We start from the raw sequence: 13,441 nt of genomic DNA on the forward strand, positions 1-13,441 counted from the left end.
CTCCCACCACAACGCAAGAGAAACTCCGTCCTCCCATTGGCGAGGCCGCCCGTCACCCCGCCCCTGAGGGACCGGAGCCGGGATCCAGGGGGCTCCGCCAGCCTCAGGGGAGGGGCCTTAAAGAGCCCGCAGCCCCCGCGGTGTCGAGTGCGCCCAGAATGCTGAGCAGCGGAGACACGAGCACTCTAGAAAGGTACACTCGGAAACTGTATTCTCTGGAGGCTGGGGCAGACTGAGAGCAGGTTGGGGTCACCCCTTCTCTGGCTCCTCCAGGATCACATCCCGCTTGCTCTGCGGTAACCCATGCTTTTGACTCTGGGCCGAGAGCCTCTTGTTTGACCGAGAGCCCCGACGGCTGAACAGGGATAGCCGCCGCCACAGCACGGTGATCAGAAGGCTTTCGTTCGACTTGGGGTCTTGTGCGTCCATATCGACCTCGTCGGCGCCTGCGGGGTGACGAGGCCACTGAGCTCCGCTCCGCTCTCCCCGGCCCAACCTCCTGGGCGATCCCCTTCGGGGCAGCCCCTTCTCCCGCTCCCTGGGCCCCGTTGGTGTGTCTCGGGTCCCACCTTCGGCTTCGTCTGAGTCAGCCTCCTTGCCCTGCTCCTCGGAGGTCTGAAAGTCCTTGTCTTGGCAGCAGCCCATGGCCCCGAGCGGCCCCGAACTCCGTGCCACCCTCGCCAGCCCGCCAGGCTCCGGACCTGGCTTTTGTGACGTCAGCTACCCCGCTGCACCGCCGCTGGGAGCAGCCGCCCCTCTTCCCATTCTCCCATCACAAAAGGCTCAGGGTCATGGTGGGAGCTGTTTATTTACAAAGGGAACACAGGCTCTTCAGGTGCTGGTGGATCCAGGCCGCTGCTTTTTTCTCCGTCTGGGTTGCACAGCCCCTGGGGGCGGCTCCGAATCAGGGAGCTTCCGCTTGGCGGCTGCCTCCAAGGAGGCCCAAAGTTCATCTGTCTCTGTGTCTTCTGGGGACACCTGTTTAGCCTCCTGAGGCTCCTGGGGCTCATCCTGGTGAGTGGGAGAAAACTTAGTAAGAGGCAGGGGCGCAGTGACAGAGGCTCGGGGGAAGGAGGATCTAGTTGGGAAAAAAGCACTTTGATTTCCTGCTCCCGGATACTACTCCCATCCATGCTCCTATGTGACCCTGTGAGGATTTTAACTATTAACCCCCCTCGGAGCACTTAAGTAACTCGGCGGACAGGCAGATGGTTCCAGCTGTTTCTTTTTGCCTCTCCACAGAGACATGCTCACACCTCAGCCCTTGCTCCCACACTCCGAGACCCAAGGGCTTACCTCCCAGTTATCCCTGCCCGATAGGAGGAGGCAGTTCAGTTGAGACTTGAGATAAACCTGCAAAGCACGAGGGGCCGTAAGAAACTCAGCACACTGAAACAGGAACATGGCTTGGGGCACCCGAGGCGGCCAGCTCTCACCTTATGCTCTAGGCCCCGTGGATTCCGGATCCTGTGTACCCTCAAGACTCTGTCCAAGCCACAAGAGGCTAGAAGGGGCTTCGAAGGGTGGCACTGTAATCCTCGGACACTGCCCGCCAGCCCCTTCAGACAGCCCAGTAGGCGCCCTAGAGGAGGGGGGGGCATCAGCACTCGCTGGCCGGCCAACACCCAGTGCTTACCACTTCAATCGCTTTATGTTTCAATGCTTATACCTCAGCATAAGGTTGGGACAGGAGTTGTCATTAATATCTCCGTTTTACAGGTGAAGGAGCTGTGTCACAGAGACTTAAAGTAATTTGTCCAAGACCCTACAGCTTCCGGTGAAACCAGGATTTGAACCCAGGCAGTCGGCAACTGAAGGAGGGCTCAACCACTCCGCGGTACCCCCTCAGAGGGAACCTTGCCATTCCTCCCACCTCCTCCCCTTCTGCGAGGCTCCCTAGTCCGCTCACCTTGCCGAAGGTCAATTTCTGCCAGCTGCCCATGAGTGTTCCCCACGATCACCGAACTGAGGAGGAGACCGGAGGCAGGTGGGGGTCAGCAGGAGCCTCCCAAGGTCCTCTCCAAGCCCCACCCTGGGTCCTGGCAACACTTACTTGCCCTCGGGCGTGAGGGTCATGGCTGTAAGTGGATACTCTCCGTAGGTGGCCTCCAGGACCGGCCGACGCTGGGGAGAGGCTGGATCGTAGACTCGGACCTGGAGAACGCCGAAGCCTTGTGACAGTCCCCTCCTGCCACATGCCCCTCCCTGGCTTCTCCGCACCTTCACCCCCTTCCTTCATACACGGCTTTCTTACTTATGACCCACTCTCAGAGAAACCTTCTCATCTGAAATGCACCCCCTCTTACTCTGAGTGTCAGGGAAGAGTGTGGGCAGAGGAGATCTGCTTGGGGACAGAGGTCTCCCAGGTTGGGGGCTGGCAGCATTTCCAGGATCCGCATGTGTGAGCATTCCATCCCTCCATACTCCCATCTTGGGATGAAAAAGGAAGCCAGTCCACTTTTCAGAGAGTACAGAATTTCAGGCAGAGAAATTTAGCCTGAGCAACAGAGGAGAGAGGAAGCCCTTGTAGTGTGTTTTGAACAGCGACATATCCCCAGGATTGGATGTCAGTGTGCAGGAGCAAAGGAAAAGGGACAAACACGGCGACCCAGCCCTGCCTGGGCCTGAGGACTTCAAATGAGGCCGACCATAAGGGCCCCCAGTCAGGCCGTCCCTCCCTGCCTGCCTCCTATAAAGTTGAGGAGCTGCGGATGCAGAGGAACGGGTCAGGCCCGGGTCCCCAAGCAAATCAGAGAGGCCGCACGCACCAAGACCAGAAGCCAGGTCTCCTGAAACCCAGCCCAGTGTCCTCAGGACACCTGGACCCTGGGATTCTACCATGAAAGGGACACTCCCTTCTCCCCTCCCTTCCACATTGGAAGCGAAGGAAGGGTCACAGTTCAGAAAACTCATCCCGGAATGCACCAGAAGGTCTCTGGCTCAGCCACGGTGCTGGGTTGGCTGGGGGAAACGCTTCCTCTGGGAGCTCAGGGACACAGGACCGTGAGGTGGTTGGCCTGTGCCAACAGGCAGGTTGTTTCTGCAGGGGGCTGCTTAAGCCCTGGAGAAGGTAGGGGTGGGGTGGTGCCTCACCTGACGGTACCCTGTGCAGGTGACAAGCTTCTGAGACCCAGGAAGGAACTGTATGTCTTGGTCCCAGATGGGAACCCGCAGGTCGAGCCAGTCGTTCCGTACCTGGTGGGACCGGGTAGATGGGGGACAGGGTGCGGGAGGCTCAGAGGCCCTTTCCTTCAGCTTCGCCATCATCCCCTACGTCAGCGGCCTCAGCCTCCCTGAACCTCAGCCCCAGCCCCTCCCACCCCATCACTCACATTCTTGGCCCTGAACACAGGCTCCTCAGACCCCTGTAGGTCCCACACCTTCAAAGCATTCTCTTTTCCCCCCGTGGCAACCACGTGCGGGCGTGCTGGGTCCTGGCGCATCCTGCACACCCCAGGACCCACACTCAGTTCCAGGAGCTGAAGGGAACAGGAGACGAGAGTCAGTTCCGGAGTCCTCAGTCCTCTTCCCCCAAAGCCCTCCCTTCGGTTCCTACGCGGGCCCCCATCTTCCCCGACCATCACTGGCAAAGCAGGGGAGCCTTACTGGGTCAGAGGATGTCTCCTTGTCATTGTCACGCCAGACCCGGACAATCCCAGAATCCACGCATGTGATGAGGGTGCTGTGGGCAGAGGGAGGATCCAGTAAACAGCAACAACAAAAAAACTTAAGTGCGAAAGCATTCTCTAGGCCCTGGTCCACCCACCCCCAGGTTCACCTTAAATAAACTCCCTCCTTCCATGCTTGTTATTTAATATCCTCAACCNTTGTAAGTGAGGAAACAGAAGCTCTGGGGAATGAAAAGATTTGCCCACACAGCTATACATGTCAGAACCTGAGCTGGAAAGTCAAGTGTGTGACACTCCAAAGCAGAGTGCCTTTGCTAGTCCGCAGCTCTGGGGGGATGGAGGTGCTGCCCCGCCAGTTTTTCTGAACGTTGGGTGGATCACCAGGGGGCAGGATCAGTAGCTCTGAAAGAGCGGAAGTGAGACTGGTCTAAAGTGTGGGTCTGGCCAAAGTCAAACAAACACTAGCGCCGTCTCTCAAGTTCCCTGTTTGGCGTCCCAGATACTTGATGTCAGTCTCTCCCTAAGGAAGAGCCCAAGCAAGCCTCTCCCCGGGTCTGTGGAGCCTGAGCCCATGTTCTTTCTCACATCTGCCCACCCTCCCCGCCTGGGTTCAAGCTGTGGCGGCGCTTGCCTGGGCTTTGGCAACAGCTTCCCAACCGCTCTTTCCAATCCATTCTCCACACCCCTCCTCGCTCAAAGCCACCTGCAAATCACAAGGGCAAATCCCTGTCTGGCCCTGAAAGGCCTTCACATTTAGTCACTACCCACCTTGCCTATCTTGTATTAAAATGTGCCCTCGGTCTCAACCCCCCAAATGCTGTTTCTCTTTGCCTGAAATGACCATATAGCCTGACGCCCATCCTTGGCCTCAGCCCAGGCAGTAGTCTCTTTCTAGAATGCGCTTACTCCTTTCTCTTCCTTTCAAAACTTCTACCCACCCTTCACGGCCCAATTCAAATGTCTCACCTATGCAGACACTTCTACTAGTCAGTTGTCAGAACGCCACCAAACCTACACAGCCTGTTCACAGCCTTCTCCCTCTTTGGAAGAAAGCTACCCGCACTTTGCGATCTTTCCTTTGGGAACTTCCACCATATTGTTGCCGGTGGTTAGTCTCCATTTCCAAACACACTCAACTATCCAATGACTTGCTCAGGGTCATTCAAAAGGCTACGGGGCCAGGAGAAATACCCCTGGAGATGTAAACTCCATGAAGGTAGGTACTGCGTGTATCTGGCTTACCTGCCGCCCTTGCATTTCGCCCAATGCCTATTAATAAGCAGGTGTTCAATAGCACCTGGCCTGTCACTCGGCCCAGGCCTGTGTCCCTAAGGATTGATCGCGGTTATTCGGCAGTCCTGCGAGAGCCTCCACGCTCTCCCTACGACCTAGGCGTTCAGCGAAGGGCTCGGTCTTACCCGTCGACCTGGGCGAGGCCTCGGAACGTACCCTCGCCGCCGGGGCAGTGCCTGTGGCCCTGGAATCTGCCCTCCTCGGTGCTGAAGTACCTCACTGTCTTGTCGGCGCACCCCACCAGGATCTGCGGGCAGAGGAGGGCAGGATGAGGACCAGAGCGAGGCTGCCGTACCCTAGACCCTCAGATCGGGATCGACCAAAGCGGCCGCTCACCTGAGTCTCGCCGCCCGCGCCCCAGCACAGGGCGCTCACCGCCTCCTCGCGCCGCGGCTGTCCTGCCGCCGTGAAGTTCGCTGCCTGTTTGCGCTGAAGGTTCACCCCTGCGAGAGGGGGGGCGTCAGTCGCGCCGGGGTCGTGAGCGAGGGTCACCTCCCCCCCACACTTCCCGACGCTGGGCCCGGCCACCCACCTTTCAGGATCCCAGTCTCCGTGCCCACCCACACATGGTTCCAGCGTGCCCCAGCAGCCGCCATAACGGAGCCCGCCAGCCCGCGGCTCGCACTTCCGGCGCAGCGTTACGTCACCAGCGCGCGCCGCGTTTGATCCGGAAGAAGGCTCTTGGAGTCTAAGAGGCCGGAAGAAGGGCCGCTGGCTGGCTGGGTGGAAGGAGTTTGTGACTTTTGATCTCTGGATCGTGAGTTCTAGCCCCACGATGGGTGTAGCGATCGCTTAAATAAATACAAACTTTAAAAAAAAGAAGAGTAAAGACCCCCTGATTCCCTGCCTGCTCCCGCTGGTTTTGCTTTACAAAGACGAACTCTGGAGATGCTTGTGGAGATCTAAAGAATCATGTAGTATGTTTTCTGTACAAGACAAGAAAGAAGACCACACTTAAGAAAAAAAAAATCACTAATGAGGCTTCAACCTCGAGCGTAAAACAAAATGAAAGATGGGGAAAATGAAACCGACGATCTTAAAACAGAAACCTGGAAAGTGGAGGTAGGGGCGTCGTTTTTATTTCCTCACACTGAGGTTTGGCAATGGTAAAAGTTCCAACTGAGAATAAAAACTCTGCAGAATTAACAGTATTTCTCCCAGGGACAAGCTGCTGCTTAAAAATGTTGTAGCAGCCCCTCCTGTGAAGGACTACTGTTTTCTTACAGAGATTTTGTTCTCTGAAATTAGAGTGCCTAGAAGTTTGGTCCTTTGGAATTCTATCCGTAAGAAAAAGGCATCCCAACTCCACTCTTACCTGCACAAGGCCTCTACGGAGAAGCACCGCCTCGGTTTCCGGCTCACCTGCAGAGCTGTGAATGAGAGTCCTGAGCCCAACATTCCACATTTATACAAACGTTGTATTAACCAACGAGACAAGCACCCTCCCTGCCTACTTCCCAGCGTACACTTGAGATTGACCTCTGCCCACACGCGCTGTCCTACGTTGTATTGAGCCTATCACAACGTTAAATCAAACCTAAACTTCACCTTGCCCCAAAGTCCTTCCTTTAAATTAATCTTTTATGAGACATCCCTCTGTTGGGCGGCCTCCCGTCAACGTTAAGGTCGGGGACACACCTGGGGCTTAGGCTAAACAGGTCCGACCCAGGAAAGTTACCCGTTACAATCGAGGATAAAACGGAGAAAGCTAAGCAAAACCAAACAAAGCACTCCTACAACCCCCAGCCAAGTAACCTATCAATCTTAAACATTTCTAAAACATAAAAGCTGCTGTTCTCTTAGATAAATAAAAACACTCAAGATGCAAGAAACACATCGATAAAAGAACAAATGAAAAACACCGAGGAGAAACATACTCGTAGACACTATAGAAAAATATACCTTCTTTTCCGTTACATACTTAAGTATGTTATAAAATGCCAGCCGTGTAAAGGGAAGCATTTTTTCATTCAAAGTCATTAGAAGTTAAAGTACCGCAACAACCTAGAAAACGAAAAGAGTAAATCCAAAGTCTTTTTTTGAAACCATTAGTTGTTCCCCCGGAGGGGGTGCACCGTTCCTGGAAGTACTGCAATACCAGGTCGATGCGTGGAGTGGACGGAGCAAGCTCCTATTCCATCTCCTAATTCCAAAAATCCATTTAATATATTGTCCTCGGATAGAGGACGTATCAGATATTAAACTGATAAGAACAGATACTACACTTGATCTTAGCCAAAAGGCCGAGAAGCGATGCCGTCGCACTCCCCTCCCGGCAACCCTTACCCTTACTATAGCTTTTTAGGTTGTGGCGACTTTTATAGCGTAATGATTAGATTACATCAAAAAGTGCAAGCTTTCTTAAACTTAACGTTTCATTACCCTTACTTTACAATAATAGCTATATTTCTTTAAAAAAAACACCTAAATAGTGCTCTTTGCTCCATGGTCTGCCTGTACCGGCACCGTGTGTTTTACATAACCCCGCCCCGCCAATGATTTTTCTTTCTTAGGATTGGTCCACATACAAGTCTGGATTTCAATATGGGCGTGGTCTCTTTTTCCTCGCAGACTCTGGCCTGTCTGCCCGTTTACCGGCCGAAAGGCGGTCTCGGTTAGTGGGTGGGAGGTAGTGCGGTAGGGTGGTGGCGCCCCTCCCCCCGGGACGTGCTGCGGATCCCAAGCACAGGCTTTGGAGTCCGAAGAACTGGATTGGGGTCCCTGCTCGCCAGTTCCCGACTTGATGACTTGAGGCCAGTTGCTTGGAGTCTCCTTTTCTGTTAACTGGGGACTAATGAGCTTATGCGGCGGTGGTGAGAACCGGCACACTCTGTGCGCCCGGCCCAGAAGTCTCAGGGTGGTCTTTAGGGCTGTGTTCCCCTCGCATCCCGGGGTTCCCCTCGCATCCCGGGGTTCCCCTCGCATCCCGGGGCTCCGCTCCCTGCCACGCCTCCTCGACTGTACCATCCATCCCCAACCCACCTACATCTTGCCGTTCGCGCCGTCCGTCACCCACCGTGCGCCCTTCACACAGAAGGGCGTTTTCGAGGGTTCCGATTCCTAAACCCGGGTGACAGAGAGAGACTGAGGCCAGTGTATCTAAAATGTAAATGAAGCAGTTCTTTTGTAGGCTCAAAGCGAACTCCGGCCGTATGAAAAGAATTGATGATCAGGCCTGAGCTGAAAAAGGACTTGAGTCCCGTTTCCTTGGAAACTACATTAATATAAATGTGGAACATTCTGTTCGAAACCTCCTTCACTGAAGCTCTACTCCCGGGCTGGAAATAGAGGCCGTGTCGCTGTGTCAAAATGACCGGGCGGGACCTTCTGTTCTCACTGACAGGCTTTCAACTAGCAAAATTTCCATTATCTGTGATTTTAAAGAATAAGGTTCTCAGCATTGTGTCCCTGATGTTAATAGACAAGCAGTTTCTACAGGTCCCCGTATGTAAATCCAGAGCCTCCAGGGAGGACTGAATTAAGGGGGTGTGGCCAGCAGAATACTGCCCCCAATAAAGGTACTCCTGTGCTAATTCTCAGAACCTCTCAATGTGTTGCCTTACATGGCAAAAGGTACTTCGCAGATATGGTTAAATTAAGGGTTTGGGGAAGGAGAGGTTATCTGGGATTATCTAGTGGGTGTCTAATCACAAAGGTCCTTATCAAGGGACAGAGGGAGGAGGAGCTAGCGTCAGAGTGATGGAGCATGTGAGAGATGGATGAACCCTTCCTCACTTTGAAGATGGAAGGGGGTCATCAGATGGGTGTGGGCGGCCTCTAGAAGCTGGAAAAGGCAAGGAAACAGATTCTTTGAGCCTCCAGAACAGAACGCAGCCCTGTGGACCCAGCTTGATTTTAGCACAGTGAGACCTGCTTCAGACATTTGGCCTGCAGGACCATAAGATAATAAGATGTTTTGTTTTAAGCCACTGAGTTTGTGGTCATTGGGTTCAACAGCAATAAAAACGAATACAGGGGCAAAAGCAGAACTCACTTTCTTTCGATCTGAACCTTCTCCAAATTCTGCCAGACCCAACCTTGGGCAGGCACAGCCCCATAGCTGAGCGGGTGGCGCCTTCTGCCGAGGCTGCAACCAAGTGCCCCAGAACAATCTGGTGGCAGGGGTGGTTCCTCAGGCGGGTCTGCAGTCAGCAGCAGCCCTGTTCTCCTCTGAAGCCAAGGCAAGTGGGGCGTGGCTCCTTCACCCTCAGCCCACTGTTAACCCTGCCTCTTCTATACAAGCGCGGGAGACGGACACTGCAGGCGCCATAAGAACTTGGACTTACCTTTGCTCCTGGGAGGCCATGTGTCCATTTGTTTATGTTTATTGAGCACTCAATCTACAATGATAGAATCAGAGATGGCCCTTGGCTTCATGAATTCATAGTCTACTGGGGAAAACTGGAAGAAGGCTCTCTGCGATCCTTCAGGCAAGAGCTAGAGGGGGTTTGGGCAATGGTGGCTGCCACGGCAGAGGTGGAGGGAAGTGGAAGGGTCCACAGAGAATCACTGACTTTGAAGACAGGCAGAGTGAGGTCAAGGGAAGAGTATTCTTTCCCTGTGCCTACATTTTAAATTTGATGTTTTCTTTTCACGGAACTGTTATATTACACATTGTCAGATAATGTTCAAAGGCTTATAACATCCTCCCATTTTACATCCCCCTTTTAACTCTTAAAAATTTTTTTTAAAAGATTAAAAAAAAATAAACTCTATGTCCAACATGGCCCTTTGAACTTACAACCCTGGGTGTGAGAGTTGCATATGAGCCAGCCAGGGGCCCCAGTCTTAAAATTTCTTTAGGGGCCCCTGCGTGGCTCAGTCGGTTAGGTGTCTGACTTCAGCTCAGGTCATGATCCCACAGTCTGAGTTCAAGCCCTGCGTGGGGCTCTGTGCTGACAGCTCAGAGCCTGGAGCCTGTTTTGGATTCTGTGTCTCCCTCTCTCTGCCCTCCCCCGACCCCCATTCTGTCTCTGTCTCTGAAAAATGAATAAACCTTAAAAAAATTTAATGGCGCTTTCCTTGATATTTATAAAATGATTAAACAATTTTAGACTTTCTATTTTTGCATGTGTCTGTGTTCTTTTTTTTAAAATTTTTTAATGATTTATTTATTTCTGAGAGAGAGAAAGAGACAGCGTGAGCAGGGGAGGGTCAGAGAGAGAGGGAGACACAGAATCCGAAGCAGGTTCCAGGCTCTGAGCTGGCTGTCAGAACAGAGCCCGACACGAGGCTCGAACCCATCAACCGTGAGATCATGACCTGAGCCAAAGTCAGACGCTTAACCAACTGAGCCATCCAGGCGCCCCTGCATGTGTATGTGTTCTTAAGAAATGGTACAAACTTAAAAATCAGCACAATGTGGAGCATGTCAAAGAACACCCTAGTCAACTTGAAGAGTTTTTTAAAATTTTACTACATCTCCCAACCCTTCTGAGAATCCATTGAAGCTTTCCTCAAATGAGTTGCCTTATACACGTCTTGCGTACAGTCTCCAGGGGGAAATTCTTAGACCCCCTAAGCCCATTTATTAGCCTCCAAATTAATAACCACAGTCCTAAAGAGACAGGAGAACCTGACTGAAGGTGTCCAAACACCTAAGGAGGTCATATCAAGTGAAGGTACAGGGGCGCCTGGGTGGCTCAGTCAGTTGAGGGTCGACTCTTGATTTCAGCTGAGGTCATAATCTCACAGGGTCCCAAGTTCGAGCCACGCATCAGGTTCTATGCTGACAGTGCAGAGCCTGCTTGGGATTCTCTGTCTCTGCACCTCCCCCCAAATAAATAAATAAGCATTAAACAAAATAAATAGAGGCACAGATGGGGAAGGTCCCCAAGGCCCTGTGAGCAGGCCTGTGGCAGGGTTGTCCGAGAGAGCACTGTCTCCAGGACTCAGGCTGGCTCCCCCGAGCCCCTTTCCCGTGGCGACTCGGCAGGGGGGGAGTGGGGGTAGATTTGGGCAACCCCTGGAAAAGAAGCACTAGCTCTCTTCTTGGCCACCACTTCCACCCTCTTTGCTAATTTGTGTGAGCCCCCAACTCTCTAGAAATTCCAATTCACACTTTTTACTGAAAGGCTCTCATCTGGTACCCGGGATTCTGGTGCCATGGTGACAACGGATTCCCTGTCCCCAGCCTGATCGGCTGGTCATTGGTGCCAGGCAGCATTCCAAGTGCTTTATATGTAGTAACAACCTTAAGGCAGAAGTGGTTACTAGCATGTTCCCTCTTTTACAGATGGAGAGACTGAACCGCAGCAGGTTAGGTGATATTCTCAAGGTCACACAGCTAGTAAGTGGGGACTCAGGCAACCCCATGCCACACTGCCTCTGCTTGACTCCTTGGCTGTCGGGGAGGCATTTCAGACTCACACCATCCAATATGATTCCCTACTGCACCCACTGGAATGTTCTTTATCTTCCCTTCACTAACCCCCACATCCCCTCCATCCGCTCGCCCTGTTGTGTCTACTCCAAAATATACCGATTGACTCCATTTCATCCCATCGGCTCTTCCTCAGCCTCCAGGTCTCCTCATCTTAGCTCAAATGTCACCTCCTCAGAGATGCTTTCCCTGACCACCTTCTTATCAATTCTTGTTCTCTATATTTCTCATAGATCTCAGGGTGTCTTCAACTTAGAACTATTGACATTTTGGGCTGAACGATTCATTGGAGAGAGGTGGAGGGAGCTGTCCTGTGCATCGTAGGGTCTTCCCACTGGATGCCAGCAGCATAACCACCCCAAAATTGTAACCAAAAACGTTTCCAGGGACTGCTAAATGATCTCTGGGGGGGAAAGTCACTGCTGGTTGAAAACCACTGTGTTATTTCTTGGGGTGCCTGTGTGGCTCAGTTGGTTAAGCGTCCGACTTCAGGTCAGGTCATGATTTCACAGTTCATGGGTTCAAGCCCTGCGTCGGGCTCTGTGCTGACAGCTAGCGCAGACCCTGGAGCCTGTCTTTGGAGTCTGTGTCTTCCTCTCTCTCTGACCCTGCCCTGCTCACGCTCTCTCAAAAAAAAAAAAAAAAAAAAAAAAAAATTTAAAAATTAAAAAAAAAAACCCCAGTTTTATTTAAAACTATCTTATGTATTGGCTGTCCTATTTTTCTTTCCCTCTTCTAAGATGTAACTGAACAGCAATCAACAAAGGCAAGAGCAAGGCCATGGCTCTTTTGATCAGAACTCTGTTAGGTTTGGGACAGAGCAGCTGATCATACACACATTTTGCATACAAGGAGGATTCTTAGAGCTCCCTAAGCCCATTCATTAATTCACTACAGATTGTTAATTCATTACAAATTAACAACCACTATTTATCTATTTATTTTAACAACCACACTTTTTTAAAGAGACAGAACTTGACTGAAGGTGTCCAAACATCTAACGAGGTCACTTAACGAGGTCACATCAAGTGGGGGTGCCTCACAGGTCTGAATTCTGTGCTGTGACCATTCATGGAGGTGGGGAGATGGGGGGTGTGGGGAGGGGAGAACGTACATCTGGGCAGGACAGGGCAATCAAGGGACTCAATGTCCACTTAGATTATCAGGCGAGCAGGTCAAGGGTGATGGACATACTCAGAGGAGAGGCGGTCTGAGGCATCAGGAACTCCAGGAGCCACGCCTCAATCATTCCACCACTTTCCCCCATTCCTCCATGTCATCTGTTACTTCTTTCATCCTTTAGCTAAAGTAGCCAGGTTTGGGTCTTAATTTGAATTCATTTGCCAAATGGCGAAAATAGGATTCCTGGAAGGTTTCATTGTCAACCAGACTTCCAGTGAATACCCTGAATACCTCTGGCCCCTGTACCAGCCTAGATCCAACTTTGGTTCCATCGTGTCCTTGCTAAACGTCCCTAAGCTGGATTGGAGTCAAGTGGCCTGCAGACTCCTAGAGGCAGCCAGCCCAGCCTGATGGCTAAGTACCTAGGACTTTGACTAATGACCCCCTCCTCCCCTGGTACTCTCTGTGATGGGGGGGGGGCAAGTTTTCTTTGCTGGTTCCCCTTTATGCAAAGATCTTTCTGGCACAGACCTCCCATGCTAAGTAGTGGGGTGAGAGGTCGTGCACATAGCGGCTCGTCTGTAGTAAAAGCTCAACATTTGCTTGCAGCTTTGTCTCAGGTCCACCTGACCTCTTAGTGGCTTTGACACCATTGATCTAGCGTTTTACTGCTTGTGCCCTAGCTCACTGGGGCTTCCCATGTTGCTCCCAGCTTGATTTTTTCCCCCACCAGCTTTAAAGCTGATCCTTGCAAAGTCTTATGCAACTCTCTTCCATAGTTATAATCACTGTATTGACAGCTCTCAGATCTCTATGATCACTATTTGATGAGCAAAAAATAACATTGTTTCAATGAAGTTGCCTCACAGCTCTGACACAACATGCAGGCGAAAATTGCAGGAAAGGGGAACCCCTTATTCACCGTTCAGTACCCATTCTCCCATTTTGAGCAACAGAAGGGTGTTTATTAGCTGAGAACTACTGATGTCAACCAGAATTGCCCATAGGATGAGGA

General features: G+C 52.0%; 2 protein-coding genes, 1 long non-coding RNA gene and 1 other non-coding gene across 8 annotated transcripts; 1 reads left to right on the forward strand and 3 right to left on the reverse strand.

The window, feature by feature from the left end:
- The first annotated feature begins 55 nt into the window (after positions 1-55).
- LOC144227903 (uncharacterized) lies at positions 56-2,260 on the forward strand. Its single transcript, XR_013334065.1, has 2 exons — positions 56-193; positions 1,720-2,260. It is a non-coding gene; the product is annotated as an uncharacterized LOC144227903 (long non-coding RNA).
- Positions 195-711, reverse strand: TEX54 (testis expressed 54). The gene is made up of 2 exons (XM_077759681.1): positions 570-711; positions 195-446 (listed from the first exon to the last, which is right to left on the reverse strand). The coding sequence occupies exons 1-2, from the start codon at positions 643-645 to the stop codon at positions 250-252; spliced, it is 273 nt and encodes a 90-aa protein (XP_077615807.1). The 5' UTR covers positions 646-711; the 3' UTR covers positions 195-249.
- On the reverse strand, positions 790-8,055 carry WDR74 (WD repeat domain 74). Of its 5 annotated transcripts, XM_077759678.1 has the most exons (12): positions 7,905-8,055; positions 6,238-6,292; positions 5,259-5,365; positions 5,079-5,169; positions 3,607-3,682; positions 3,333-3,479; positions 3,094-3,195; positions 2,054-2,154; positions 1,910-1,965; positions 1,437-1,582; positions 1,297-1,353; positions 790-1,011 (listed from the first exon to the last, which is right to left on the reverse strand). In XM_077759678.1, the coding sequence occupies exons 6-12, from the start codon at positions 3,441-3,443 to the stop codon at positions 832-834; spliced, it is 753 nt and encodes a 250-aa protein (XP_077615804.1). In that variant the 5' UTR covers positions 3,444-3,479; positions 3,607-3,682; positions 5,079-5,169; positions 5,259-5,365; positions 6,238-6,292; positions 7,905-8,055; the 3' UTR covers positions 790-831. The 5 variants fall into 5 exon arrangements, with proteins under 5 accessions (XP_077615804.1, XP_077615806.1, XP_077615802.1 ...); XM_077759680.1 differs by lacking the exons at positions 6,238-6,292; positions 7,905-8,055 and adding an exon at positions 5,455-5,557; XM_077759676.1 differs by lacking the exons at positions 6,238-6,292; positions 7,905-8,055 and adding an exon at positions 5,455-5,557 and having other exon boundaries at positions 5,048-5,169.
- On the reverse strand, positions 6,987-7,177 carry LOC144227997 (U2 spliceosomal RNA). The gene has a single exon (XR_013334083.1). It is a non-coding gene; the product is annotated as a U2 spliceosomal RNA (small nuclear RNA).
- Positions 8,056-13,441: the final 5,386 nt, after the last annotated feature.

Source organism: Crocuta crocuta, unplaced genomic scaffold (genome assembly GCF_008692635.1).
Source record: "Crocuta crocuta isolate KB4526 unplaced genomic scaffold, BGI_CrCroc_1.0 scaffold53, whole genome shotgun sequence".
NCBI classification, from domain to species: Eukaryota; Metazoa; Chordata; class Mammalia; order Carnivora; family Hyaenidae; genus Crocuta; species Crocuta crocuta.

Bases quoted from the DNA above. Each gene is read 5' to 3' on its own strand.
- TEX54 (XM_077759681.1), bottom strand. From the start codon at position 645: ATGGGCTGCTGCCAAGACAAGGACTTTCAGACCTCCGAGGAGCAGGGC. The intron at 447-569 runs GTGGGACCCGAG...GTCACCCCGCAG, and splicing joins TGACTCAGACGAAGCCGAAG to GCGCCGACGAGGTCGATATG.
- WDR74 (XM_077759676.1), bottom strand. From the start codon at position 5,518: ATGGCGGCTGCTGGGGCACGCTGGAACCATGTGTGGGTGGGCACGGAG. The intron at 5,366-5,454 runs GTGGGTGGCCGG...CCCCTCTCGCAG, and splicing joins GGAGACTGGGATCCTGAAAG to GGGTGAACCTTCAGCGCAAA. The intron at 1,583-1,909 runs GTGAGCGGACTA...CCCCTCCTCTAG, and splicing joins AGAAATTGACCTTCGGCAAG to GGCGCCTACTGGGCTGTCTG.